At 35.8% G+C, this 27,243-nt stretch overlaps 1 protein-coding gene across 2 annotated transcripts in view; it reads left to right on the top strand.

Moving 5' to 3' along the window:
• ADCY9 (adenylate cyclase 9) overlaps positions 1-27,243 on the top strand; it is a 189,143-nt gene that overhangs the window by 153,369 nt on the left and 8,531 nt on the right. For both annotated transcript variants that reach the window (XM_044658049.1, XM_044658041.1), the window contains exons 7-9: positions 9,360-9,519; positions 11,217-11,365; positions 14,950-14,991. In XM_044658049.1, the coding sequence (XP_044513984.1) occupies positions 9,360-9,519; positions 11,217-11,365; positions 14,950-14,991 (351 nt within the window). The remainder of the gene's footprint in view (positions 1-9,359; positions 9,520-11,216; positions 11,366-14,949; positions 14,992-27,243) is intronic.

Below are 27,243 nucleotides of genomic sequence, written 5' to 3'. Positions count from 1 at the left end.
GGTTTAACTGTTAAGGGAAATGACTGATGACAGAAGTGATAGTTAGCCCCTAACTGTCACCCTGCCCCACCTAGACAAGGGGTCTGTGAAAACCAGCAAACAAACGACAAGAGGGTTTGTAACAAATTTAACTAAGGGAACTATGGTCTAAAGCCGAGGTCAGCAACCTTTTTGGCCATGAGTGCCATAAACGCCACATTTTTAAAAATATAATTTCGTGAGAGCCGTACAGTGCTCACAGTGCACTCCTGTAACAGTGCCTGAAAAAAAAATTGACTTTATGGCTCCTGCAGAAAGAGCCATACGTTGCCGACCCCTGGTCTAAAGGATGGGAATAAGGGTTTCTGCACTTTCAGACTATGGGCAAACCACAGGGTCAGGGGAGGGGCTTGGCTACACTGAACTAAACCTAAAGCAGGACGGGGCACAATGGAGATTAGGAAGGAAAGTGGGATATCCTCACTGCAGAGTCTTGACACACTCCAGCAATGTTGCAGCTCCTCCAGGACCACTATCTGTACTCCTTCAGGTGGATAGATCTGGGAGCTAACCCAGCCCAAGTTAACCTGCAACTCGGGTTGGGATTAATAGTCTCTACCAAAAATCTCCAACAAGTAGATGACAGTCTTCCTTCTGGATATCAAGAAATCTGGGTGCAAACTCCACTTCCTCTGAGGTCTCCCAGGATCAGTTACAACTTGTCCCAACCACCATGGAGTCCATCTCAGAGAGAGAGGCCACACTTCCTGCTTCCCCATTCCATTTAGAATTCTCCAGCCCTGCTTGCTAGGTCCCCTAAATAATAATTTAGTAAACTTCCTCACAACAATACTCTGGATATATGAAAACTAATATATATTCTTTCTCGCTACAAGACATATCCATATCTTATATGAAAATTACCATACTTGTATTCTGACTGGCTTTAATTCATACCTTTGTACTCATTCTTTGGACTATACAGTATAGCAAAGCCAGATAAGAAAGAAGGGAAGAAAGACTTCTTTTTGTTTTAATAAATTTTTATTTATTTCATTAAATATCTCCTCATTACATGTAAATTTTTTTCTACCAATTTTTTTGAAGTTTTGAGTTCTAAATTCTCTCCCTTCCTCCAGTTCTTCTACTACCTCTTGAGAAAGCAATCTATTCATGTGAAGTCATGTAAAACTTATTTACATATTAGCCATGCTGCAAAAGAAAATACACACACACACACACACACACACACACACACACACACACACACACACAAAGAAAAAGAAAGTAAAAAAGTATCCTTTAATCTGAACTGAGTTCATCAGTTTTCTCTCTGGAGCTAGATAGCATTTTTTATCATGTATCCTTTAGAATTGGATTATTGTATTCTTCAGAATAGCTGTCTTTCACAGTTGATCATTTTAGAATACTATTTTTACTGTGTATAATGTTTTCCTGCTTCTCCTCACTTCACTCTGCATCAATTCATATAAATTTTTACAGTATTTTTTTTCCAAAACTGTCCTGTTCATCATTTTTTATAGCACAAGAGTATTCCATCACAATCATATACCACTACTTATTCAGCTATTCCCCACTTGATTGACATCCCTTCAATTTCTAATCTTTGCTACCACAAAAAGAGGTGCTATCAATATTTTTGTACAAATAGATCCTTTTTCCTTTTCTTTGATCTCTTTGGGATACAAACCTAGGAGTGGTATTGTAGGGTCAAAGGGTATGCAGAGTTTTATAGCCCTTTCACATAGTTCCAAATTGTCATCCAGAATGTTTGGACCAGTTCCCAACTCCATCAACAGTGTATTATTGTCCCAAATTTTCCACATTTCCTTCAACATTTATCATCTTCCTTTTCTATCATGTTAGCCAATCTGATGGGTATGAGGTGTTATTTCAGAGTTGTTTTAATTGAAGCAAGGACCTCTTGAGGATGTACTATATAAAGTCACTTTACAGATATCTTAGTTGATCATCATAACCACCCTATGAGGTAGGTGCTTTTATCCCCATTTTACATTTGAAGAAACTGAAGAAGACAGAAGGTTAAGTGACTTGTCCAGAGTTACACTGAGCTACTGACTTACTGTGTATAATGTTTTAAATTGGGGCCTTCCTGACTACCAGCCTCAGTGCTCTATCCACTGCACTGACTGGCTGCCTTTAACTAGGGCAAGACAATGAAGGGTTGGCCTGGAGTCAGGGAATTAAGATGGCACATATATCACTATCTAGCTCCATGTGGTAGCTACTTCCTCCTCCTCTTTCAATATTCCAGAAACTTTGAGGTGTCTTTGACCATCACTTGTCCCCCCCAAGCCATATCCTAAATGGGCCCCTCCACTCTCCCTCAAACTTTGGCAATTGTTCTTCTGGGCATAAAAATTGTTAGTTAGGTAGATGAGGCTAATGGAGATACAATTATTTACAAAAAGTATTTAGCAAATCAAATTATTCACTTTTACTAAAGATTTACAAGTTTAGGTGGTCTCTACCCACCCCATACATTTCTGGAAACCTCACATCATAAAGTAGACCTTAACCAAGAGACTGAATTTTTCCATAGAAATAGTATGCCTAGCTAAGGACTTTGTACTGAGCAAATCATAACAGTGGTCAATAATTTTATAAAAGCAAAGATTTTCTTTGGATCCAAGGCTGTGGTTTTATTATCATAGGACTCCCTATGTGAAAACTCCCTCCCCGACGTAGATCCATAAATTTCCTGTAACTTATCAATCAATTAACAAGTATTTATTAAGGACCTACTTTGTGCCAGGCACTGAACTGGGGCATGGGAATACAAGTACAAAGAATGAAACAATTGTTTGGGCCATTAGGAAGTTAGATACCTTGCTCAGGGTTATTCAGCTATGTGTCAGAGGCAGGACTTGAACTTAGGCCTTCCTAGCCTCAAGGCCGTTCCTCTTTATCTTTTATACCAAGCTATAACTCCAAAAACGAAGATATAATAAACCTTATTAAGATTATACTGCAGTGATAATATGTGTATAACCCGATAGGGAAGTGGGTGGGGAAAGGAGACAATTTGAATTATATAACTTCAGAAGACTTAAGTGGAAAATTGTTATTACCTGTAATTGATAAAATAAAATATCTTTACAAAAAAAAAGATAATACTGCAAGACCAATAAGTTAGCTACAAATGTATGTCTCACAAAGGCCCCAAGAATACTATAAAATATATATTGGGACTGAATCTCTGATTGTATTGATAGAGGGGAACTCCTAGAGTTTAAGTGACTTGCTCAGCAGGATCACCCAGCCATTGGATGTCAGAGAAGGAACTTGAACCCAAGTTTTCCTGTTCCCAGATCTATTCTATCTATGACACCACACTGCCTCTCAAATATATGTAGTCCATATTAAAAGAAATACAGGGGGAAGCTGGGTGGCTCAGTGGATTGAGAGCCAGGCTTAGAGACGGGAGTTCCTGGGTGCAAATCTGGCCTCAGACACTTCCCAGCTGTGTGACCCTGGGCATTGCCTACCTTTGCCTACCCTTACCACTCTTTTGCCTTGGAGCCAATATACAGTATTGATTCCAAGACAGAAGGTAAGAGTTTAAAAAAAAAAAGAAAGAAAAACAACTCTGTTGTATCAAATGGAGATTGTCTTGTGGGACAGTGAGTTTCTTGTCACTCTAGAAGTGCTCCAGTAAGACTGGGTGGCCACCATTTGTCAAGGATATTATACAGAGGATTCCTCTGTTGGTTGCAAGATTAGCCTAGAACTCTAAGTTCCCTTCCAATTCTGAGTCCATAAATTTTTATATAAAACTAATACATTAATTATAATAAATACATAATTATTAAAATTCTTTAAAAGTATATGTTTGGCATAGCTGAGGAGGAAGGGAAGGAATGATTTACCTGACTTGGATATCTTTTTTTTTAATCTACTTGTCCCCTTGATATATATTGTCCTCCAGTAAGCTGAGGTCAAAGTTTTAAAAATAGTGCCACTGGCCTTAGAGCTACCTATAGAAGTATTTTATCCTGTCCAAGAGGATATTATTATTATATTATTATTGACAGTTATTATACTTCCTACTTCCCACTGCATTAGGGAAGCCTTGAAAACAATTTCCAGGTCATCAAGACAAAAAAATAATGCTAAGACAAGCATAAGTCTAACTAGACACATTGATGTGTCTTAAGACTTTGGCCAAAATGCTAAATAAAGGATCAAAAATACAGGGAACATTGTAGTACAGGTGTTAATTAGGTAGTTTCAGTGAGGGAAGCTAGTCATGTTAGAAGCAGGGAAAGGTGGAAACTACTGGTATGTATAGACATTTCCCTCTGTTGTGAGGCAAGGACATTTTGAGATTTTTTGTGCCCATTTTTCATTAATTATATCACTTATCAAACAAACTAATACAAAGCTTGATTCCTTTTATAGTTTTGTTAGAAATTATATTTTACAGTATGAAAATTATTTATATGAAAAATATTTTTGTCAACTTAAAAATAGCAGACAAATTTGTTACTTGATTTCACACCTGTAATGATAGACTCATAGATATAAAGTTGGGGAGGACTTTGGAGACATTCATTCTAACCTCATAATTTTATTCTGGTTTTTTAAAAATCTTTATCTTCTGGCCTAGTAACAACTCTAAGACAGATGGATAAGGGCTAGGCAAGCAAGGTTAAGTGACTTGTCCAGGGTCACACAAGGAAGTATCTTAAGGTCATATTTAAATCCAGGTCTTCCTGATTCCAGACCTGGCATTTTATCTACTGTGCCACCTAGCTATCCCTAACTCCATAATTCTACAGATAAGAAAACTGAAGTGGAGAAAGAGTAAATTATTTACTCCTCTATGCTGCCTTTATGAAGTAGGCTTGTTCCTGGTTTTGTCTATTACAAAACTAGTATCTACAGATTTACTTTTTCTTTCAAAATCCAATTTAACTGGGAGATTATCTAGAATTTAGACTTTAGCACCCTCTTCTGGCCCAATGGTTATGTTACTCATCTATCTGCTAGTATAATGATCAAAATTAGAATAAGTACAAATTTAGATTCCTTTATGCTTGGATCCCACATCATGACTTTTTTTTATCGTTATTTATTTATTTATTTGTTTGTTTGTTTGTTTATTTATTTAGGGTTTTGCACATAATTTTTTTATTCATTTTTAACATGGTTACATGATTCATGCTCCTACTTTCCCCTTCACCCCCCGCATTCCCCCCCACCCATGGCTGATGCACATTTCCCTTGGTTTTAACATGTGTCATTGATCAAGACCTATTTCCAAATTGTTGATAGTTGCATTGGTGTGGTAGTTTCCAGTCTACATCCCCAATCATGTCCTCCTCAACCCATGTGTTCAAGCAGTTGTTTTTCTTCTATGTTTCCTCTCCTACAGTCCTTCCTCTGAATGTGGGTAGCATTCTTTACCATAAATCCCTCAGAGCTGTCCTATGTCATTGCATTGCTGCTAGTACAGAAGTCCATTACATTTGATTTTACCACAGTGTATTGGTCTCTGTGTACAATGTTCTTCTGGCTTTTCTCCTTTCACTCTGCATCAGTTCCTGGAGGTCTTTCCAGTTCACATGGAATTCCTCCAGTTTATTATTCCTTTGAGCACAATAGTATTCCATCACCAGCATATACCACAATTTGTTCAGCCATTCCCCAATTGAAGGGCATACCCTCATTTTCCAGTTCTTTGCCACCACGAAAAGCGCAGCTATAAATATTTTCATACAAGTCTGTTTATTTGTGATCTCTTTAGGGGTACAATCCCAACAATGGTATGGCTGGATCAAAGGGCAGGCATTTTTATAGCCCTTTGAGCATAGTTCCAAATTGCCAGCCAGAATGGTTGGATCAATTCACAACTCCACCAGCAATGCATTAACCACATCATGACTTTTTGCCCCAACTGAATCCCTATTACATGAGAATATGTTATGAATAGTACTGAAAACTTGGGCTAAACTTAAAATACAAAATTCTCAGTCTGGCATTTAAACCTTCAATAGCATAGCTCCAACTTCCATTCCTAGTTTATTTCATATTGCTTCTACAGTTTGCTTACTGGCTGTTGCCTGAACTTGATGGAAATCTATCTGTCTCTGTACCTTTTCATGAGCTGTCCTTCAGATCTATGATTTGTTTCCTATTCTATTCACCTTCACCTCTTAGAATCCTTACTGTCCTTCAAGGTTCAGTTCAGATGCTATTTCCTATCCAGAGTTTTCCCTTTCTCTCCTCAGTAGTTAGCTTTCTCTTGTTACTTAAATTGCCTTGGATTTATCTGTATATATGTTGTATCACTTCCCATTCGTTTCTCAATTTGTCTTTCCATCCTCTTCCTTAACTGAAGCAGTGCTCTTCAAGATTGCCAAGGATCTCCAAACTTCTAAATCCAGTAGCCTTTTCTAGTTCCTCATCCTACTTGTCCCCTCTGCAGTTTTTGACACTCAAAATTTTGTAGGATATTTTCCTTTGTTTATAACACTTAAGAGATCATTTACCTTACAGTTATTAAAAATCATGGATATTCTAAACAAATGAGCATGTAATCTGTGGAATATTTAAGATCTATGGAGAATGAAATTTTACAGTGTTTCTCAATGTTTTCCAGGGGTCATAAATCTTATGGAATTTTTAGAAAAATCATGGAATCTTGGAGTTGGAAAGTAGCTCAGAGCTCAAGTAGTCCTCTTGAAAACATTCCCAACAAGTGGAGATTTAGCCTCTTGGAGACCTTCATTGAGAGGGAGCCCACTTCTTCCCAAAGTGGCCCTTTTAACATTTAGAGGAATTTCGAGAGTAAAACAATGAAATTTGGAGTCAGAGACCCTGGATTCAAATTCTGCCTTTGTCACTTACTACTTATGACCTTAAGCAAGTCAACCTCTCTGGACCTCAGATTAATCTGTAAAAATGAAGAATCCTAAAACCCTAGATATTTCTAATTATTAGGAAGTTTTTTCTTATATCAAGTCTACATCCACCTTACTTTTAGCTCTGCTGAGCAGAACAGGAACATAAGCCTCTTGATAAGACAGCTCTTCAGATTTTTTAAGATAACTATTGTGTCCTCTCTAAGTCTTCTGTTCTCTAGGTTAAGCATCTCTAGTTTCTTCAGCTGATCCTCTGAAGTCCTGATCCTGGCCCCTTCCGCTGGATGTTTTCTAGCCTATAGGTATTCTTCCTATAATATCAAGTGCCCAGAGCAGAGCACAGAACTCCAGATGTGATCTGATCAGAGCATAGTCAAGATCAGGCAACAGATTGGGTATAATAGGTAAAGGAAGGGGAAGAGGTAAAGATGATTGTGAGATTACAACCTGGGACTCTCAACAGATATAGGGAAGAAAGATAAAATAATATCTATATTACCTGAGTTTCCTGAAACTGTGGCATATTCTCAAGTAGATGTTAATGGGAATTTTTCTGTATTACTTATCAAATTCCCTACTGATGATCAGAAGTTAATGAGAACATTTAGAGCCATTATGGTGAGAGAAAGGGTGATATTATAGTACCCTACTGCCATATTCAGGTTTTTTAAATCTATTTGGATTTACCTTCTGTTCAATCACTACTCATAGGTTGTCATTCTGCTGAAACCCACCTCAATCATAATTAATCATGTGACATCAGAGCAACATTTACTCAAAATAAATACAAGATATATTATAGATAAGATTCAAATAGCACTCTTGCCTCCCACTTCCCAAATTGTAACCTCCCAAATTTCCAGGGAACAAGTACTCCTTTCAGCCCTGCACTGTAACTAATAGAACAGGAAAAACAGGCTCATGAGTCTTTTCTTGGCACTCCCCAAGCTGCTATATGAGACCAACAAGCAGATTTTTAAAGTAACATCCACAGTAGCAGTCTTTGGTTTGCTGAGTTTCTTGGTAGTGGGACTAGAAGAACACAAACCCCTAGGCTACACTCTTGCCATCAACAAAGTCCCCATGGGTTCACAGAAACCCTGTCTCTAGAGAGTATTGCTTCTTTGGAACTAAAGACTCAGGATTCTCAGATCAGTTCCTGCTTCACCACCTGGCATCCCTCTACTATTTATCTTTTCCAATCTCTCCAGCTCTCCTTCTATCTCTGCCTCTTGAAACTTTCTCCCATCTCTCAAAGAGCTCTGCCTCACTTCTCACTTGGCTTGCTGCCAATGCCCATTCCCAAATATCAGTGGGAAATCTGGAGGGACCCTTTACATCAGCATAATATGTGACTTTTGTATGTCCTTTTTGGTTTTCAAAGCATTTTACTTACATCAGCCTTATTGCTCTGCTATTATCTCAGCCTATTTCCTCTTGTTCTATTCTCAAAGAAGCTTTGGAACAGTTATCTATCTTTCTCTAAATTCTTCCTGTTATTAAACATCATCATTAAAGCACCATTCAGTCTTATCTTCATATTGAATAATCTTATTTCCATTGGTCTTTCTTGTATTCAGACAACCTACCTTTAAACTTATTACTAGCTTTGTTTTAGACCTTTTTATAAGATTTCTGCATCCATTTATACTGTAGAGACTAAAAGTTGATACTGTTCTTTTGCAAGAATCAGACCAGTGCTGAACATATAGAAAAATGACCATATAGTTTTTATATTCCATATGTCTATGTTTGTGGTATTTCAAGAATTCAAGGTTTTGTAATTTTGTTGATGTAGATATTTCTATCACTGATACTTCAAATTATACATCACTTTGAATTTCAAGCAAATAAGTGTGAATTTTATACTCATACACATTGATGGAAGGAATATTTAAATTTATTTTTAAATAAATAAATAACCAGATCTATGCATATGGCATAACTAAATCTATACATAAGGAAGATTAGTCTGATCACAGTTTGAAGGATAGATTAACAAGGAGAGAGAGTGGTGGTAGGAAGATCTATCCAGAAGAGATTTTAGGAATAGTTGATGCTTATCCTGTAGCAGTGGTAGTGGGAATAGAGAGGAGAGGATAGAGGCAAGGAATATTGTGGAATAAAAAAACAATTTGGAATATCTTCCATTCAGCATAAATTAATTTTAAAATCTGTTGTATCATATGAATGCATCTTGACTAACTGCTAGAATCAGTCATTTTATGCTTACCATTTCTATTATTGACTCAGTAATAGACTTTCTTCTATCAAGTTTTCAGCCTTCTTGCCTTCCATTTGTGATCTGGTAGAATACAATCCTCTAGTTGGACAATCTATCTATTGTCCAACTTATTTGCTACATAACCTGTCTAGCATATGTTTACCTACCTGTTTTCATGACCTACATGCAGGAAAATAATGTTTGCTGTGTATGTTAAAAATTTTAATTACTTTGTGACTTTATTACAGGATGGCATTTTTCCTTGAGGAGGTAATGACTTGTACTAAGCACCTGCTGGAGGTGATAGCTGGTTGGCTCCCTCGGCATTTCATTGGCGCAGTCCTGGTCTCTCTCCCAGCCCTCGCAGTTTATTCACATTTTACCTATGAATTTGAAACAAATATACATGTAAGTCAATTACTATGCTTGTCAATCTTAGTTGCTATGTTTTGTTGGGACATCTATTATCTTTTCATCTATAAGCTTGAGGCTTCTTTAGATATTCTTTTAAATACCAAGAGTCTTTTTTTAAAAAACCCATTAAGTAAATGATTCCTTTTAAAAAGTAAACTCTTACCTGGGGTAGAGATCTAGGGATAAAGGCTGTTATTTTTCAGCTTCCTTCCAGTACTCCTTAAATTTTATTAGTTCACTTACTTAGAAATCGTACTTCAACACTTGGAAGAACTCTCTAAAAGGACAGCTTTTCTTTTTATTTAGTTTCTATCTTAATTGTGTAAGAGAATTTTAGAATTATTACTATTCTAATATTTTGTGCTTCAAATTAATATAGTTTGTACCAAATGACCAAGAAAAATTCCAAATTCCCATTTACCAAATAATTCAATAAACATATGTAGCATACCTGGTTATGTAGAAGAGACTAAAGTAGACACCTGGTACAGTGCTAATCTTTTATACTTGACACAGAAAATGGACTTGAATATCAAGTATCAGCTGTTGATTTACCAAGAAAACTTCTAAGTTGAACTCCACAATCAGTGAATTCATATCAACTTGGAAACTTCTTACCAACTTGCAAACTGCGTGTATATCTAGTACAAGCTAATATAAAATGAGTTATCTAAAGGGCTGATTGCATTTTCATGCTTTCAGGCCCAAATTGTATTTCAGTTTATTCACAGCAGGGTGCTTTAAGGAAAAGCATTATGATTATATATAATAGCAACCTTCAAATGATGATGCTTATAGACAGCTTTTTCCCCTCTTTGCATCTGCATAATCTTTGGAGCATTTTGGGAAACTTGATTTAAACTTGTCATTATAAACTTGTTTAAAATTCTACATGATAAACTTTATGATAAATGATCTGTCTGGGAGACTATTTGACTCACTAAGTTTAAAAATAATAGCTTCTTTTAGCAACTTTAATCTCAAACTTAACATCAGTATTGAAAAAAACACTTTAAAAATACTTAATAATGGAATATAATCTTGTCAAAATGTGTTAGAGAAGTATACTGAGAGGACAAAAAAAGTGAATATGGATCAGGTTTATCAGGGATATCTTCATGAAGGGGGCTGATACCAGAAGATTGAGTCATATCTGAATAGATTACTAGGAACAAGGTGGGGAGGTGAATGGCATAAGAGCATTAAAAGAGTTACAGAAAGTGTCATGTTGAAACCAGTGTAAATACACATCAGCTATGGGGGGAGGGAGGTTAAAGGTAGGGGTGAAAGGGAAAGTAAAAACATGAATCATGTAACCATGGAAAATTTTTCTAAAAAATAAAATATTTAAATCTAAAAAAAGAACAGGAAGTGTCTGGTATGATCAAAAGAGCACTAAACTAGAAAGTCAAAGACCTGAGTTCTAGTCCCATTAATTATTGTATCATTATTTGGCTATGTGATCTCTGGTCCTCAATTTCCTTAACAGTAAAATGACTTCTGAAACCTTTTTTTTCTCTAAGGCTCTGTGTTATCATTTGGCCTTATATATATGTAACTTTTCAGGAGAACTGTGTTTTTTTCACATAATAATTTTCACTGAATAATATTATTCAGTTCAACTTATAATAGGAAGTTATACTGAAATTTTGAGTTAAATTTGAAATTGCTCTGTTTTTTTCTCTTTGCAGTATACCATGTTCATGTGCTCTGCAATTCTGATCACCATTGTGCAATACTGTAATTTTTGCCAGCTAAGCTTCTGGATGAGATCATCACTAGCAACAATTGTTGGAGCTGTGCTTGTCATTTTACTCTATGTCTCTTTGTGTCCAGACAGGTAAGTTATAGCTGTGACAAATCAAAGCAATCACTAAAACAAAATTGCCTGCACTGCTAATTGTTGCTTCTGAAATAATACCTGAAATTCAACACAGAAATTTTGAAAAGGCAGAATTATAAGTATGGGATAGTGCGTATAATGTCAAACTCGTTTAATACATGAGTTAGTTTTACTGAACTTTGTCTTATTTATTCTCTTGTTATAAGAACTTTCTGGAAGGGGGAAAAAGAAAAATATTTTGGGAAATACAAATGATGTAAAAATAAAAGAAATCAATAAAAATTGTAGGCAAAATCTATTTTACAATATTTTCATCCTAAGTCAATTGTCTAAGCTCCCTTATCACCTAATAATTCCACTGTTGGAGATAATACACTGAGAATGTTGTAAAAAAAATATTTTAAAGATATCTGTTTAAAGATTTCCATTACAGCATTATTGTCATTGCAAAAAAAAAGGAAGCAACTGAATTCCAACAAAGGGGAAAGGTTAAATAAACTGTGGTATAGGTCTTATTAGTAGATACCATTTATTATTTTATGTATTTATGACTGAAGTGCATTTTAAATGTAGGGCCCTTGAGGAATATCTCCACTTATTGTCTTCTAACATTAGCTGATACTGTTAGTTGATAGACTCCTTGATTTAGAGGTGGAAGGAATTTTAGAGATTATTGGAAGAATCTGAGCCATTGGAGGAAACTGAGCTCCAGGGGGGAGTAAGTGATTTGTCCATAATCACACAGTTGGTAAGTGAAAGAGCTAAGATTCAAATCCAGATCCTCTGCCTCCAAATCCCAAGCTTTTGCCACTGTTCCAGGCTGCCTCTCTATTTAAATAGAAAATCATATTGAAGAGTTGGCAGTTGAGACTTCAACAAAAAGAGATTGTTCTTTCTCATGAGGTAAACTCAGGTTTAACCCATTTGTCCCCAGAACTTATGTTGCTACCATCTCCTGCCAGTCAGTGGACAGAAGTAGGACTTCTTTCTGGTAAAGAAGAATGGAGTGACAGTTCTTATTCTCGCCCTTAGGCAACTTACAACTTGTTCTGTACTATCTTCTGCCTTATCTGATCCCTATCTGGTCTGTCTTCTGTATTAATTAGAAATCTTGAACCTTTGGACTCCATGTCCCAGAATTCTTTTTTCATTACCCAGCATCCTTTTCCCTTCATCCCCAAGTTGTGTGCTTACATTGTTTATATATAATTGTGGGTAACTCCGCCTCTCACTCTCTCTTTTTCCCAGGTGTGAGGCTGGGTTAGCACCCTTTTTACTCTAGCTTTTTTATTTTCTTTTTCCTCAAGTTATTATTAATAAATCTTGTTAAATGTAAAATTTGAAGGTATTGTATATTAATTTTAAATCTTACACTCCTCTAAAGAGAGGACAAAAATCCACAAAGAGAATCAGAGAATCTCAAATCTCCTCTATGACATTGCTAACAAACCTCTACTTGAAGACCAATTTTTCTCACATCAGCTAATCCATTATTGTACACCCATAATTTAGCTAGGATTGGTATTAAGTTTTTCCTTATAGTGGGTCAAAATTTGTCTCTCAATAATTCATGCTAATTATAACTTCAAGGGCTAAGCCAAATAAATTTAATATTTTCTCCATTATCTTTCACATGACTTCTTTTCAATGAGAAGCATCATGGTATAATGGAAAAAGAACTGGCTTTAGGAGATTAAACACCTAGATTCTGGTTCTCTCTACCACTGGCTACCTGTGACACCTTGGACCAACAGTGCATTAGTGTTTGAATTTTTTCACATTCTCTACAACATTTGTCATTTGACTCACTTCCCTACATATTTGAGAAATAAGGCCATTTTTCAGAGAAATGCTGTAAAAATTTTTCCCCAGTTTTTTACTTTCTTTCTAATTTTGGTTGCATTGATTTTGTTTGTGCAATACTGTTTAATATAACAAAATTATTCTTTTTATATCCTTTAATGCTCTCTTTCTCATTTGATCATATAACTCTTCCCTTATCCATAAATTTGACAGGTAAACTATTTCAATTCTCCCCTAATTCACTTATTATTGTCTAAATCATGTAGTTACTTTGTACCTTTATGTCTAAATCATGTACCCATTTTGATTTTATCTTGTTATACAGTGTGATATGTTGGTCTATATCTAGTTATGACTACATTGCTTGTCAAATAGTGAATTCTTGTCCCCAAAGTTTGTATCTTTGGGTTTATCTGATAGTAGGTTGCTTATGTTCACTAACTATTTCATGTACCTACTCTATTTTACTGAACCACCACCCTATTTCTATTTCAATATTAGATTGGTTTGATAATTACTACTTTGTAATACAGTTAAGTCAGTACAAGACCTGCAAGTACCTGTTTCTTTTTGAGCTTGACACCACTGAACCAGATGAATTCTTAAGTTCCCTTCTTATGATCCAGTGATCTATGAGCATATATAAAGCACTTAGCAAAGTGTCTGGCACAAAATAGGCCCTTATTAGGTATGTGACCCTGGCCAAGTCACTTCTCCCTGTTTGCCTCAGTTTTCTCAGCTGTAAAATAAACTAGAGAAGAAAGTGGTGAACCTCTCCAGTATCTTTGTCAAGAAAATCCCAAACCCAGATTAAATGGCTGAAAATGACTGAACAACAACAATAAATACTTGGCAACTTGAAGTCAGATTTTTTTTTCTTACATCTCAGCCTGCATAGCTTCAAAGATACTTCTTTTGCAACTCATATATTCCCACAAGCCCCTACCGTGCCCCAAATATTTCCAGTAGATTTGAAGAAAAAGTTAATTCAGGGGAAGAAGAGGTGGACTTTCAAAGGTATTTTCAAACCTGCACAGGTATAAATAGCATTCCTTAAACTAAAAAATTAAAGTCCTTTTCCAAAAGTTTTGCTAATGGGCCATACCCTATTGCCCACCAATTAACTTGACATTCAAAGAGTAAGAGTTTTGTTTTATTTTGGTTTGGTTTTAATTTCAACAAAGATAATGCAGTACTATCATCTTAGATGAGACCAAAACATTGATTTGGATAACACGATGCTCACTAAGAAAAAGTGACCTTTTTTTTTAATGTTACTTGCTTAGATGGTTAGACAGTGTTTGATAAAAATGAGATATGATTGATCTTAGTTGCCTGTTAAATAACCCATAATGCTTTGTATGTATTAAAAGTGACTCTCCTCCAAATAATGTATTCGACCTTGTGTCTCTCTGTGTGAAGACATTTGGAGTTTCTAGTCACTAGGAGGCTTTGTGTGCTTTATCAAAGTGAAAAAAGTCAGTAAGGTTTTTCAAGTGTTTCTCTTTTGTATGGGTTTGCTGCACATAATCATTTAATCACATATTTTCAAGGCATGATATGATATCTTCTTAGCAGCCCCAATATCTATCCATTTTTTAAAAATTACTCTGAACAAAGAATTTTGGCTAAACCATACTAATATAATATTGTTTTTGGCTGCTAACTATCTAAATATTTCAAAAAAGTAGAGAAATTAATTTGTTATCTAATAAAGTTGCTTTTATCGATGCCTTCTTTATTTTTTAAAATTATTTTTATTTGCATTTGTATTTCAGTTCCATAGAAATATCTCACTTAGATGCTGTACAGAATTTCAGGTAAGAATGACAGTGGGGTATGGTGGAAGTAATCACTACTTTAATAGACAATGTATGAAATAGTTTTGTTTGACTCTGTTTTTTTAATAAACAAGACTTTTACTGGAGAGGGGAGAGTAATGGAGGGGAAGTGGTTAGTGATAGTGATACAAAAAAGAAAAGAACATCAGTAAAACATTTTTAAAATACAAAGAAGACAATAATTCAGAAGGGGACATAGGCAATGGGGCAGTGTTAGAATTACCATGCTAATTTTAAAATACTCTTGAAAAAACAAACTTATGCAATAGATTCATGATTTCATTTGCAATCTTATTATTATTTTCTTATATGTTGAAATGTTTATGTTTGTTTTTGTTTTAAGTTCACAATAAAAGGAATTTTTTTAAATCATAAAAGATCAAAGATCTTGAGTCAAAAGATCTCACTCTGTCACTTCCTAGCTGTGTGACTGGACAAATAACTTTTCTATGCTTCAGAGTTCCTCTTTGTAAATGGTGAAAACACTTTCATTGTCTATCTTAGAATGATTGGGAGCAAATTATATTGTGAAACTCAAAGCTCTATGTAAATATGAATGTGTTGTGAAGAGGTGAGACAATTATTTCCTTTTTTTATTTTTTTTTCAAATGGCTAGGTTATGTTGCAGCTTCTCTATGGGTTTCCTGAAAATATATTCCCTGGGGTCTCTTTGGTCAAGATACTTTCTATCAAGTGACCTCTTTCCCAGCCAAATTGATGTAATCACAGAAAGAGCTAGTAAAAAAGAGATAAAAGTGGTACAATTTGGATGAGCACAGAAGAGGGTTTTCACTTTATTATACCTTTAAGAGGTATGAAGTAGTTTCCTTGATGAAATTTGAAGGGCAGTTTGCCAAAGATTGACAATGCCCCAGATAGCCATTAAAAACTAAGTTGCCAGCCCTAGACATAGTTGTAGCAGAAGAGCTTTGTGAAATGTGATCCTGGGAGCAGAGAAGAGAGCCATGTACGAAAGAAGTCAATCATTGTCCTTCCTACTCAGAGGACCAAAATAACATCACAGTGTACACTGAGTTCAACTGAGGCTAATCAGACCAATATGAGCTCAAAAAGCACAAATAGTCTGCATAAACTTTCAGAATAGAGATGTCTCCAGATTTGTATATTTTATGTTTTAGGACCCAGTTCTTGAAAAGGAATCATTCTTCGCATTTTTTCATGTACCTCTACTAAAGGCATTGTTTTGCAGAAGCATTCTTGTCCCAAGAGGAGACACTTTTCCCAGAAGGGAGTAGGCTCAGGGAATAAATGAAGATAGCTCTGAGAATGACCCTTAATGGCAGAAAAAATAACTAACTTATGAATGCAACAGAGAATTAATTTTGGGAGTCAAACCATTGAGAGAAGCAGGAAACCCAGTTGAGCAACCTTCTCAGGAAAGGTGCTATATTCAGAGAAGCAGCCTTAGGATGCCAGGAGAAGAAAATTTACATCAGGGTTCTGCAGTACCAGAGCCCTGGATTGCCTTGGCCATATATGTTTCATGCATGTATCTCATTACCAGTGTATGTGCCCACTCTTCCCCTTGATACTATGTATATTGTCAGAGAGAATGCTTTAGATTTAGGGGATGGGAGAGAGATTTTGTAGCTATTGCTCTTATTCTGTCATCTTAGTAAATAAATGTCTTTGCTTTGTCCCAATTGTGTCTAATGGTTGACTTTAAGTAAGTCTACTTTTTGAGGCTCCTGAGCTATTACTTTTTTTTTTAATGCTAAGAGGATTCATTTATTTATTTATTTAAATCATTTATTAATATTCATTTTTAACATGGTTACATGATTCATGCCCCTACTTTCCCCTTCATCCCCCGCACTCCCCCCACCCATGGCTGATGCACATTTCCACTGGTTTTAACATGTGTCATTGATCAAGACCTATTTCCAAGTTGTTGATAGTTGCATTGGTGTGGTAGTTTCCAGTCTACATCCCCAATCATGTCCACCTCAACCCATGCGTTCAAGCAATTGTTTATCTTCTATGTTTCCTCTCCTGCAATCCTTCCTCTGAATGTGGGTAGCTTTCTTTACCATAAATCCCTCAGAATTGTCCTGGGTCATTGTATTGCTGCTGGTACAGAGGTCCATTACATTCGATTTTACCACAGTATATCACTCTCTGTGTACAACGTTCTTCTGACTCTGCTCCTTTTGCTCTGCATCAATTCCTGGAGGTCTTTCCAGTTCACATGGAATTCCTCCAGTTTATTATTCCTTTTAGCACAATAGTATTCCATCACCAGCATATACCACAATTTGTTCAGCCATTCCCCAATTGAAGGGCATACCCTCCTTTTCCAGTTCTTTGCCACCACAAAAAGCGCAGCTATAAATATTTTCGTACAAGTCTGTTTATTTATGATCTCTTTTGGGTACAAACCCAACAATAGTATGGCTGGATCAAAGGGCAGGCATTCTTTTATAGCCCTTTGAGCATTGCTGAGCTATTACTTTTAAATATAGATCCCTCCCCAAATTCTTAGAGTTCTGTAGTAGTCAGCTTCACTCCCTCCAACCCTGAGACCCAGCTTGCAATCTGAGTATGAGTTGGAGGGTAGAACAAAAGGGCTATATATTATAGATATGGGATGTCCCCTATAAATTTTTACAAAAATTTCATAAAATCCTTTATCCCTTCAGTTTTAGCTTTTAGATTTCTAACATGAGAATGAGATTTTGACTTTTCTTTGCCCTTTATATAATGTAGAAATTGTCAGTTGGAAGCAGTTGTCTTTGGTATAGCTGTTCCTTATAGAAAGAAGAGCTATATTTTATTTTTTTTTTAAACCTTTACCTTCCATCTTGGAGTCAATACTGTGTATTGGCTTCAAGGCAGAAGAGTGGTAAGGGTAGGCAATGGGGGTCAAGTGATTTGCCCAGGGTCACACAACTGGGAAGTGTCTGAGGTCAGATTTGAACCTAGGACCTCCCATCTCTAGGCCTGGCTCTCAATCCACTGAGCTACCCAGCTGCCCCCAAGAGCTATATTTTAGCTAAGTTGGCTATAGAATTAAATTGTGAATGTTAATTAACTAATATATGTTAAAATATTTTCATCTGCCATTTTAAAAAACCAAGCACACATTTCTACAAGGTCTCCTGCAGTTCACTTTTAATTGCTGTGCATACAATACTTCTTCTACTTTGGGTCAGATCCATAGCCTTCCTCTTCCCCTATTGTGTTGCAATTCCCCTTTAATTATTGTGATAGTATACATTGTTCTTTGGGTTCTGCTTTCCTTACTCTTTATTAACTCATAAAAGTTTTCTCATTTTTCTCATACTTCTACATAGTCATATTTACTTATGCCTAATATTCATATATATTCTCATGTCACAATTTGCTCAGTAACAAACTATTTGTGTAGAACATACTATTCCCCTAATTTTCTCTATTATAAATAGTACTACTGTGAATGTTTTTGTACAGGGAACCTGTCACTGTCATTAACTTCAGGGTGTACACTTGAAAATAGGAAACTAGATGAGAGTATGAATTATTTTTAATAATATTTATTTTGTCATCCCAAAGTATTTTCCAGAATAATTGGAACAATTCACAATTCTATCAGCATTAACTAATTTATCCAACAAACATTTATTAACTATGTGCTACATACAAGGCATTATACATATAAACCTAGTAAGTACAAAATCATTTGAGGAGAATTAGGAAAGGTTTTCTGTAAGAAGTAGCACCTGAGCTGAACCTTTAAAAAGGGTTGTTAGATCCCTCTTGCGGAGTTTTGTTTCCCTTATAGCAGTGTTGGCAAAGGTGTGGCACCCATGCAGAGCTGGCACTCAGAGACCTACTCTGTTCCTTCTCTTCCCAGTGCCCAAGGACATTTTTTGCATGGCCCACCCCTCTGTATAGCTGACAAAAGCACTTCCTCCCTCCGCTCTCTGGGGTAATTGGTGGTGGGGCTCACAGGCAGCTTGAAGTTGCAGTTTGGGCACCCGAACTTGAAAACCTTCATCAAAGCTGCCTTATGGCATCTTAAGAGGTAGACATCCCATCCTAGTCCAGAAGTCAGGAATAGAACTTAAAGAAATTCAAACTATCAACAGACATGAAAAAATGCTCCAAATCACCAATAATTAGAGAAGCGCATATTAAAACAACTGTGAGGTTCTATTGCATCATACCCATAAAACTGGCAAAAATGACAAGCATTGGAGTAACTGAGGGAAAATAAGCACACTATTTCCACTCTTGGTGGAGTTATGAATTGGTATAACGATTCTAGAAAGCAATTTGGAACTAATTTTAAAAAACACAACTACATATATCCTTTGACCCAATGATACCATTATGGACATAAACCCCCAAAGAGATCAAATGAAGAGAAAAAGGACTTACAAATACAAAAGTATTTATAGCAATAATAGTGTATAGCAATGTAGTGACAAAGAACTAGAAACTCAGGGATGTCCATCAGTTTGGGAATGGCCCAACAAATTATAGTTTATTGATGTAATGGCATAATATGAACTGATGCAGAGTAAAATTAGTAAAACCTGAAGAGCAATTTATTCAATAATAATTTGGGGAAGAAAAATAACTTTGAAAGACTTAAAAGAACTCTGATCACAGCATTGACCAACCACAATTCCAGAGGGGACTAATGATAAAGTATGCTACCTTCCTTCTGATAGAGAGATGGTGGATTCAAGGTGCAGGACAAAACATACATTTTCAGTCATGGATAATTTGAGGCTTGACCATGCATATTTGTTATAAGGATTTTGTTTTTCTTTTCTTTATTTCAGTTGGGGTGGAGGGAGTTGGGGAAAAGGTGAGATTATAGTAAGGTTGCCCAAAAAAAAAAAGCTGCCATTAAAGCAGGTTTAATGTAAAGAAAATGGAAAAGCCAGAAGAAAACAGATAAGCAGGACAGATTTGAAAGTCTCATGTTGAAAAGCAAGCTGTGTTCAATAGAGATTAACAACTTTATATGCACTTTTCTTTCTCTTCTCCTTTATATATGGAAATGCTCGTTTTCTTTTATGTTAACGTTCAGAATTATTTTTTTAAAATTAAAAACAATAAGTGGGTTGGGAGGCACTGGAGAAAAACAAAACTTTCTCTGGCTGCTACTCAATCTCAGCAGCACACTGATCAGTTTTCAGCAGGAGGGGGAAGAAGAGTTGATCCTCTACTTCTGATTCTGATCATCTGTACTAGGAGCTTGCTGGGTCACAGTTGAAGGGAGCAAGGGAACAATGGACTTCCTGCCTTTGGACAAGACAGAAAACCTCAGTTCTTTCTTCTAACTTCTCTATCCCAAAAGCCTGCACAAACAACCCTAGCAAGCCAAAGTTCAAAGATGACACCACACTGTGGACTTAGAAATAATACATGCTTGAGGCTCTGATCTCCATAGCAGAACTCAGGATGCAGGTGCTGTGTTCTTCCCCACATCAAATGTTTCGCAGTTTCTTGAAAAAAATCAGCTGGAGTACACTTGAACTCTGCAGTTATATAGCACAAGTATCAAAAGAACATCAACACTTTAACATAACAAGGATGATTATCCCAGCATTCCAGGTAATCATCCCACAGAATCAATGATAACAAACGTTCCTTAACAATATATACAGTAGGTATTGCATCATATAAAGCATCACTTGATAGGTTACTTCAGTAACTAAATAGCTAAATTATATGCAGGGTATTTTACATTCATATACATAATGTTCAGGCAAATAACCACAAATTTAAAAAAAAACCAAAACCACTAGCTAGCTTTAATATCAGCAGACGTATAAAGAACAAATGTAAGTATAAACATTAACATATGCACAGATAAACAATGAATAAAACAATATACAGTGAATAGATTTTGCTTTGCTAAAAGCATTACACACAGCTATAATATATATCAATAAGCATATTGAGTTACATGCAAGAGGGAAAGAAGCAGAACCAGGAGAACATCGTACACAGAGACAGACACTTTATGGCACCATCGAATGTAACAGACTTTTCTACTAGCAGCAACGCAATCACCCAGGACAATCCAGAGGAACTTAGGAGAAGGAACGCTATCCACATCCAGGGAAAACTGTGGGAGCAGAAATGCAGAAGAAAAACATAGGATTGATCACATGGTTCGATGGAAATATGATTGGGGTTTTGGTGTTAAAAGATCACTCTACTGCAAATATGAATAACATGGAAATAGGTTTTGAACAATGATACACATATAACCCAATGGAATTGCTTGTCAGCTCCAGGAGCGGGGGAGGGAAGAGGGGTGAGAAAAATCATATAACCATGGAAAAATATTCTAAATAAATTTAAAAAAATGTTACATGCAAGTACGTTTACATAGACAGGCTCTAATGTTCCTGGGCTCTATGTGTAAATGCTTGCAGTTCACTGGTAACATCATGTTAATCTGGGTATAGTTTGAATGGGTCTAGCTCCCTTATGACCTCCTTACTTTCTGTCCCTGTAAAACTGAATTGACTGATAATATAAGTTGATTATCTTCATCATTATGTTGGCTCTCAGCATTTCCTTGCTTTGTATCAGCATTTGTCTCTGTGCCCTTGAAATCTCTTTAGATAAAGTTCTAGGCAAAAAAGAAGTTGCTTCTGGATTCAGTCCTCTCCCCCTGTCTGAACTGAGATTCCCCTCAGTTTGAGGCGAGGTGATTGGATAACAATATTCAGAGTTAACTTCCCTAGAAGCATCACTTTCAGAGCTAGTATCTGGTTCATATGTCTTTGGACAACTAATGAGTGTTCTCTTTTGCTCAGCAACCACTAAGATACTAAGTGCCTCTGGATTCTTTTTATTTGCTCAACAGAAAGTCCCATTAATTCTTTTTTGGGCACTAAGTGGTTGCAATGAATTGTCTCTAAAGGTCACCTCCACTGCCTGGGGCTACTCTACAAATAGGCAAGTTGCTTAGTCCCTCAGTACCTTTGTATGGATTAGCTTTCCATTAATCAACTTGTATGTCCTTGACCACAAAGGGCTTTCACTAGATCTCTTTTTGCTGGAAGGTTTTACAATAGACTTAGACATCCCACTACCATTTATTTATTTCAGAGTTCCTCTGGGTTGGTCAAAGGTAGTTGATTGCTGTTTTTCCGGTTTGCTCAACTGGGAGATGTACTTGTTGTGCATATTTATGTCATCTGATCCTCAGAAACTCCCAAACACAAGCCTATAGATAGGTATAGTTCTTACCCAGACACAAAGTAAATATGGTATGAGCAAGAACTCTTAAGATACACAGACGTTCTCTCATCTCTTTTTTACTCTAGCCTCTGTACAGTTTTATGGGTGATCAAGGGGTGCAGATATTGGGTTCCAGCTTGTTGATTGCTGTATCTTTCTTTCAGATAGACTGAAATTGGTTTCAGTAAGTTTGTTGAGAATTTGGAGACTTAGACATGGCAAATCTTCAGTGTCCATCTTCCTGTTAACACCAACAACTTCTTTAGAGAACTTCATGATCACTTTGATCTAACCATGTATATATTCATATATATTTTAATCTTTGTCACTCAGTCTTCCAGTTTTAAACCCAAAGTCTGTTAAGGTACTCAAATGTCTTTGATATAATGATTAGGATGATAACTTGAGTCATACTGTATCTATAGGGGGTCCTATGAATCAAGATAGAATTAACGATGATGATCCACAATCAGGACTTAAAGTGACCTCTTCTAGTACCATCACTTTTCCCCAGACTAGTCAATTTTCTTATTAATTCTGAACCTTGGAGACTTCATTATGTCTTTTTGCCTTTCTGCCTTCCAAATAACTCTTTGCTTAGATCCAGAGAGAAAGTCCCTCCATACTGAGTTAGTGTGTACCAGTTATATTGTATAGGGTCTAGTTTATTTGCAACTTGAATGGTGATGGCTACAACAACTTTCTGAGACATAGATTTCCCTCAGGCTACCCAGTGGCTTCTTTATCTGGTCTTTGAAGGTCTGAGTCGTGTGCATTAATAATATCTTTGGGAATCAGTTCAGTAGTATTTGCTATAAATGACCTTGTCCTTTGATTGTCCCAGTAAAGAAATTGCATCATATTTCATTTCCACCAACTCTCTGCATCCATCTAAATGGACAATGACATTTTTTATTTTTTCTCATATGTAACAAATTAGTATTAGATCTCACATATTTTAAAATACATACAAGATAGTTAAAGTTAAATACTAGTATGGTACATTTTCGCTTTTGTAGGCCCAAGGTTTCATTCTCTTGACTAGTATATCCAACATAAGTATAGCTATCTACTCCACAATCGTAACAGAAGATAGATCTGCTTTTCTCACGCTCTGGTGATAATATAATATTAGATTTCAAGGTCTCTATTCCCTTATTCATCTACCTTTATAAGGAAAACAAGTTTTTTTTCCATCTTTCACTTGCCTTCAGGCTGCCACTGTTGAATATTCTTATATGCAGTATATATTCTATTCTATTATATATATTATGTGCAGACCTTTTTCCTAGATGTACTGCGCTCTCACATCTCTGTTAATAGTTGTCTATTCAGTTAACTGTGGTAGCAGGAAGAATGGCCAATGATGGGAAAGCTCAGGGTAATGTATTAGACTTCTGTGTTGCTGGCTTTACTCTTAGTTCATCTGCTTTCTCAGGTTCTTCTATACCTCTCTCTCTATTAGTGTCTGTAATCAGAAATCCAATCTGGTCACAAATTCAGATTTTCTTCTTTCCACTATTTATTCCACTGAAAGTGGAATATATAAATACAGTATAAGCTTCCTTTGGGCTTTTATCAGTACTGTATTGTATCTTCACATTTTATAGATATCCTTGCCTTGTGATTCTAAAATACATGGCCATTGCCCTAAACTAAGCTAAGAGCTTTTCCTTTTCCTTTTCCTTAAGACCTTTTCCTTCCTTAAGACTTCTATCAGTCTGATTCTCTTTTCTGATTCTTGTGTTTGCCATAATGCTATAGTATATCTGATGCCTGGCAAAGCCAATTCTTAAGTTGTTGGCTATTTTTCTTGACCCAAAACAGTTCCTAATTTGGATCTGACCTGTGTCTAATATGAAGTCTGGCATCAACCTTAACCTAGAGGGAAAGTGTTTTTCTCAGAATCAAGTATGGCTCTTAATTTCTTTTTTCCATAAAAACTTTTATTTTTTAATGCAATTCTGCATCATTAGTGGCCTGCAGATTAATTCTCAAGTCCCATTTCCTACTGTCAGGAATTTTTTTACAGCAGGAATTTTTGAATGATCAGATGGATCTGGTAACTTACCAGTGGTAATGACTCACTTCCTGAGTTATTTCCCTTGCGAGCTTTTGTCTTATCTTGCTTAGGCCCAAATCTCTATGCCACTTCCCTGCTGTCCCCTCTTCATGTCCTTACACAGTTCCATTACATCCCCACCCCAACTCCCAGCAGAAAAATATATAAAATTAAGCAAATGAAACATAAAAATAGAAGAAAAGTGAATAACATAAAATTCTTCTAAAACCAGCATCAACAAAATCTAAGCTAGGAATCGGCTCAGGCCAAATGTGTCACTAAAATCCCAGTAACACAAGAGAAGACTAAAATAGCCTTTCAAAAAATAACAACAGCATAAATTCCAATAACAGAAAAGAAAGCAAGGGAGAAAAGAAAAGAAGAACATTTCAAAAATTACTTCCCAAAACCAAGGTCCCCAACATATAAGGAAATGTGTGTGTTAATGTTCTTATAAGATTTTGTTTCCCTTGTAGCAGATTTATATATAGTTACCCTTCATATAGAACAATCATCCTTTTAGGAAATTTTCTCTACCTGGACTTACCTCATTTTTGCCTCTATAGTTTATCTAATTTACATCTTGGGAAATATTGGAACATGCATATGTGTATATATATATATATATATATATATATATATATATATATATATATATAGAGAGAGAGAGAGAGAGAGAGAGAGAGAGAGAGAGAGAGAGAGAGAGAGAGAGAGAGAAAATATTTATTATTCTTTCTCCTGCTACAGAAACTTGTGCTTGCCTAGGGGCATAATGCCAATATACTTCCCTTTCTTTTGAGACTTCCAAATGGGATCAGTGTCTATTTTCCCTTTATGCTGGTACTAAATAAAGGCTGTACCTCTGTTCTTTCTATAGGAATCAAAACTTTTACCAAATCTCTACCCACTACTGTTCTTAATCACAGCAGATAAGGTTTTATTAGCTACCTAATATTTATTTTTTTAATTGGAGATTTTTTTTTTAAACCCTTGTACTTCGGTGTATTGTCTCATAGGTGGAAGAGTGGTAAGGGTGGGCAATGGGGGTCAAGTGGCTTGCCCAGGGTCACACAGCTGGGAAGTGGCTGAGGCCGGGTTTGAACCTAGGACCTCCTGTCTCCAGGCCTGACTCTCATTCCACTGAGCTACCCAGCCGCCCCCCCTAATATTTATTTTACATAAGTACATAAGAATCTAAATCAAAAGTAGTAAGGATAATGGTAAGTAATTAAAGAACAATTCATTTGTAAGGAAACAACTTCTATAACAGGGAATAAAATAATCTTTTGAACCTAGGCATCTCCCATGACAGAGAAAGACCTGAAAGAAACTTACCAGTTTAATAGAAACTCCTCTTTTATACAGAGAAAAGAAGGAGACAAGGAAAACTTCCTTTTGACTTCTCTTGAGTCCCATAAGCAGTGTACCATACTCATGCAAAGGAATGGCTATATTCTCATATCTTTTCTTTGTAAACATTTGTGTTCTTTGCAATTTTGCAACCTTCACTTTTGATTTTTTTGGAATTCTTTCTATTTTTAATGTTGTAGTCATTGTATAAATTGTTTTCTTGGCTCTGCTTATTTCCTTCTGCATCAGTTTATATAAATCTTTCTTGTTTCTCTGGATCTGTCATATTCATTTGTTTTAGCACAATTATATTCCATTATATTCATGTGTCACAGTTTGTTTAGCCATTCTCCAATCTATAGACATCTACTTCATTTCTTTGCTATTACTAAAAGTGCTACAAAAAATATTTTGATGAATATGAAGACTTTCTTCTCAGTGGCCTCTTTGAGGTATAAGTTTAGTAGGAGAAACTTGAAGTGAAAAGGTATGAATACTTTAGTTACTTCATTTGCATAATTATAAATTACTTTCCAAAATGGTTATACTAATTCAAAGTTCCGTCAATAGAGCATTAGTGTGTCTCTCTTCCCATAACTTCTCTGACTATTCTCATCTCTTTTGATCTTTGCCAATTTGTAGGAATTGTAAACTTTAAATGAAACTTTAGGGTTGTTATTTACATTTTTCTAACTATTACTGATTTGGAGCATTCTTTTATATAGTTGTTAATAGTTTTCCATTCTTCCTTTGAGAATTATTCATATACTTTGGCCACTTATTGTTCAGATTGATATGGGGAAGTTAGGCAGCTCAGTAAATAGAGAGCCAGGTCTAGAGATGGGAGGTCCTGGGTAAATCTGACCTTAGATACCTCCTAGCTAGCTACATGACTCTGGGCAAGACATTTAACCCCAATTGCATAGCCCTTACTCTTCTTCTGACTTGGAACCAATACTTGGTATTCATTCTAAGATAGAAAGTAGGGTTAATTTTTTTTAAAGTCATTGATCTAACATTAAAACTATAAATTAACTTTGGTAGTTCTATCATTTTTATCAGACTGACATAGCCCAACCATCCTCTGAATATTCCTCCAACTAGTTAAGTTGTTCTTTACTTTTTTATATTATTCTTTTTTTTAGAGAGCAATTTTAAATTAAATTTATCCAGATTTTTTGTGTGCTTTGGTAGGTGGATCCCCAAATATGTATTTCATGGTTATTTGGAATGGGATTTCCCTTTTTCTTATTTCCTCTTAGATTCTATTAGGGATAGTTTTGTCTCTTCCTTACCCATCTTTATGCTTTTAATTTCTTTCTCTTATCTTATTGATGTTTCTAGCATTGAAAGAACTATAGCAAACAATAATAAGAAGATTGTCTCTTTGGTTTACTCTGGTATTTGTTGGTAAGCTCTTATAGCTCCATTGCATAATGCCTATTTTTATTTAAATAGATATGTTTTATGATATTTTAAAAAGATTAAGATTGTTTTTATGCAAAAATGAGTGTTATACTTTGTCAAAGCCTTTTTTCTACATATAATTTTGTAGTTTTAGATATTTTGCTTTTAATATATGTTCAACCATTCTTACATCCCTGGTA

The sequence above is a fragment of the Gracilinanus agilis genome, chromosome 1 (genome assembly GCF_016433145.1).
Source record: "Gracilinanus agilis isolate LMUSP501 chromosome 1, AgileGrace, whole genome shotgun sequence".
In the NCBI taxonomy this organism is placed as follows: domain Eukaryota; kingdom Metazoa; phylum Chordata; class Mammalia; order Didelphimorphia; family Didelphidae; genus Gracilinanus; species Gracilinanus agilis.
The sequence above is the reverse complement of the archived record's forward strand: the minus strand, read 5'-3'. Positions and strand labels throughout refer to the sequence as shown.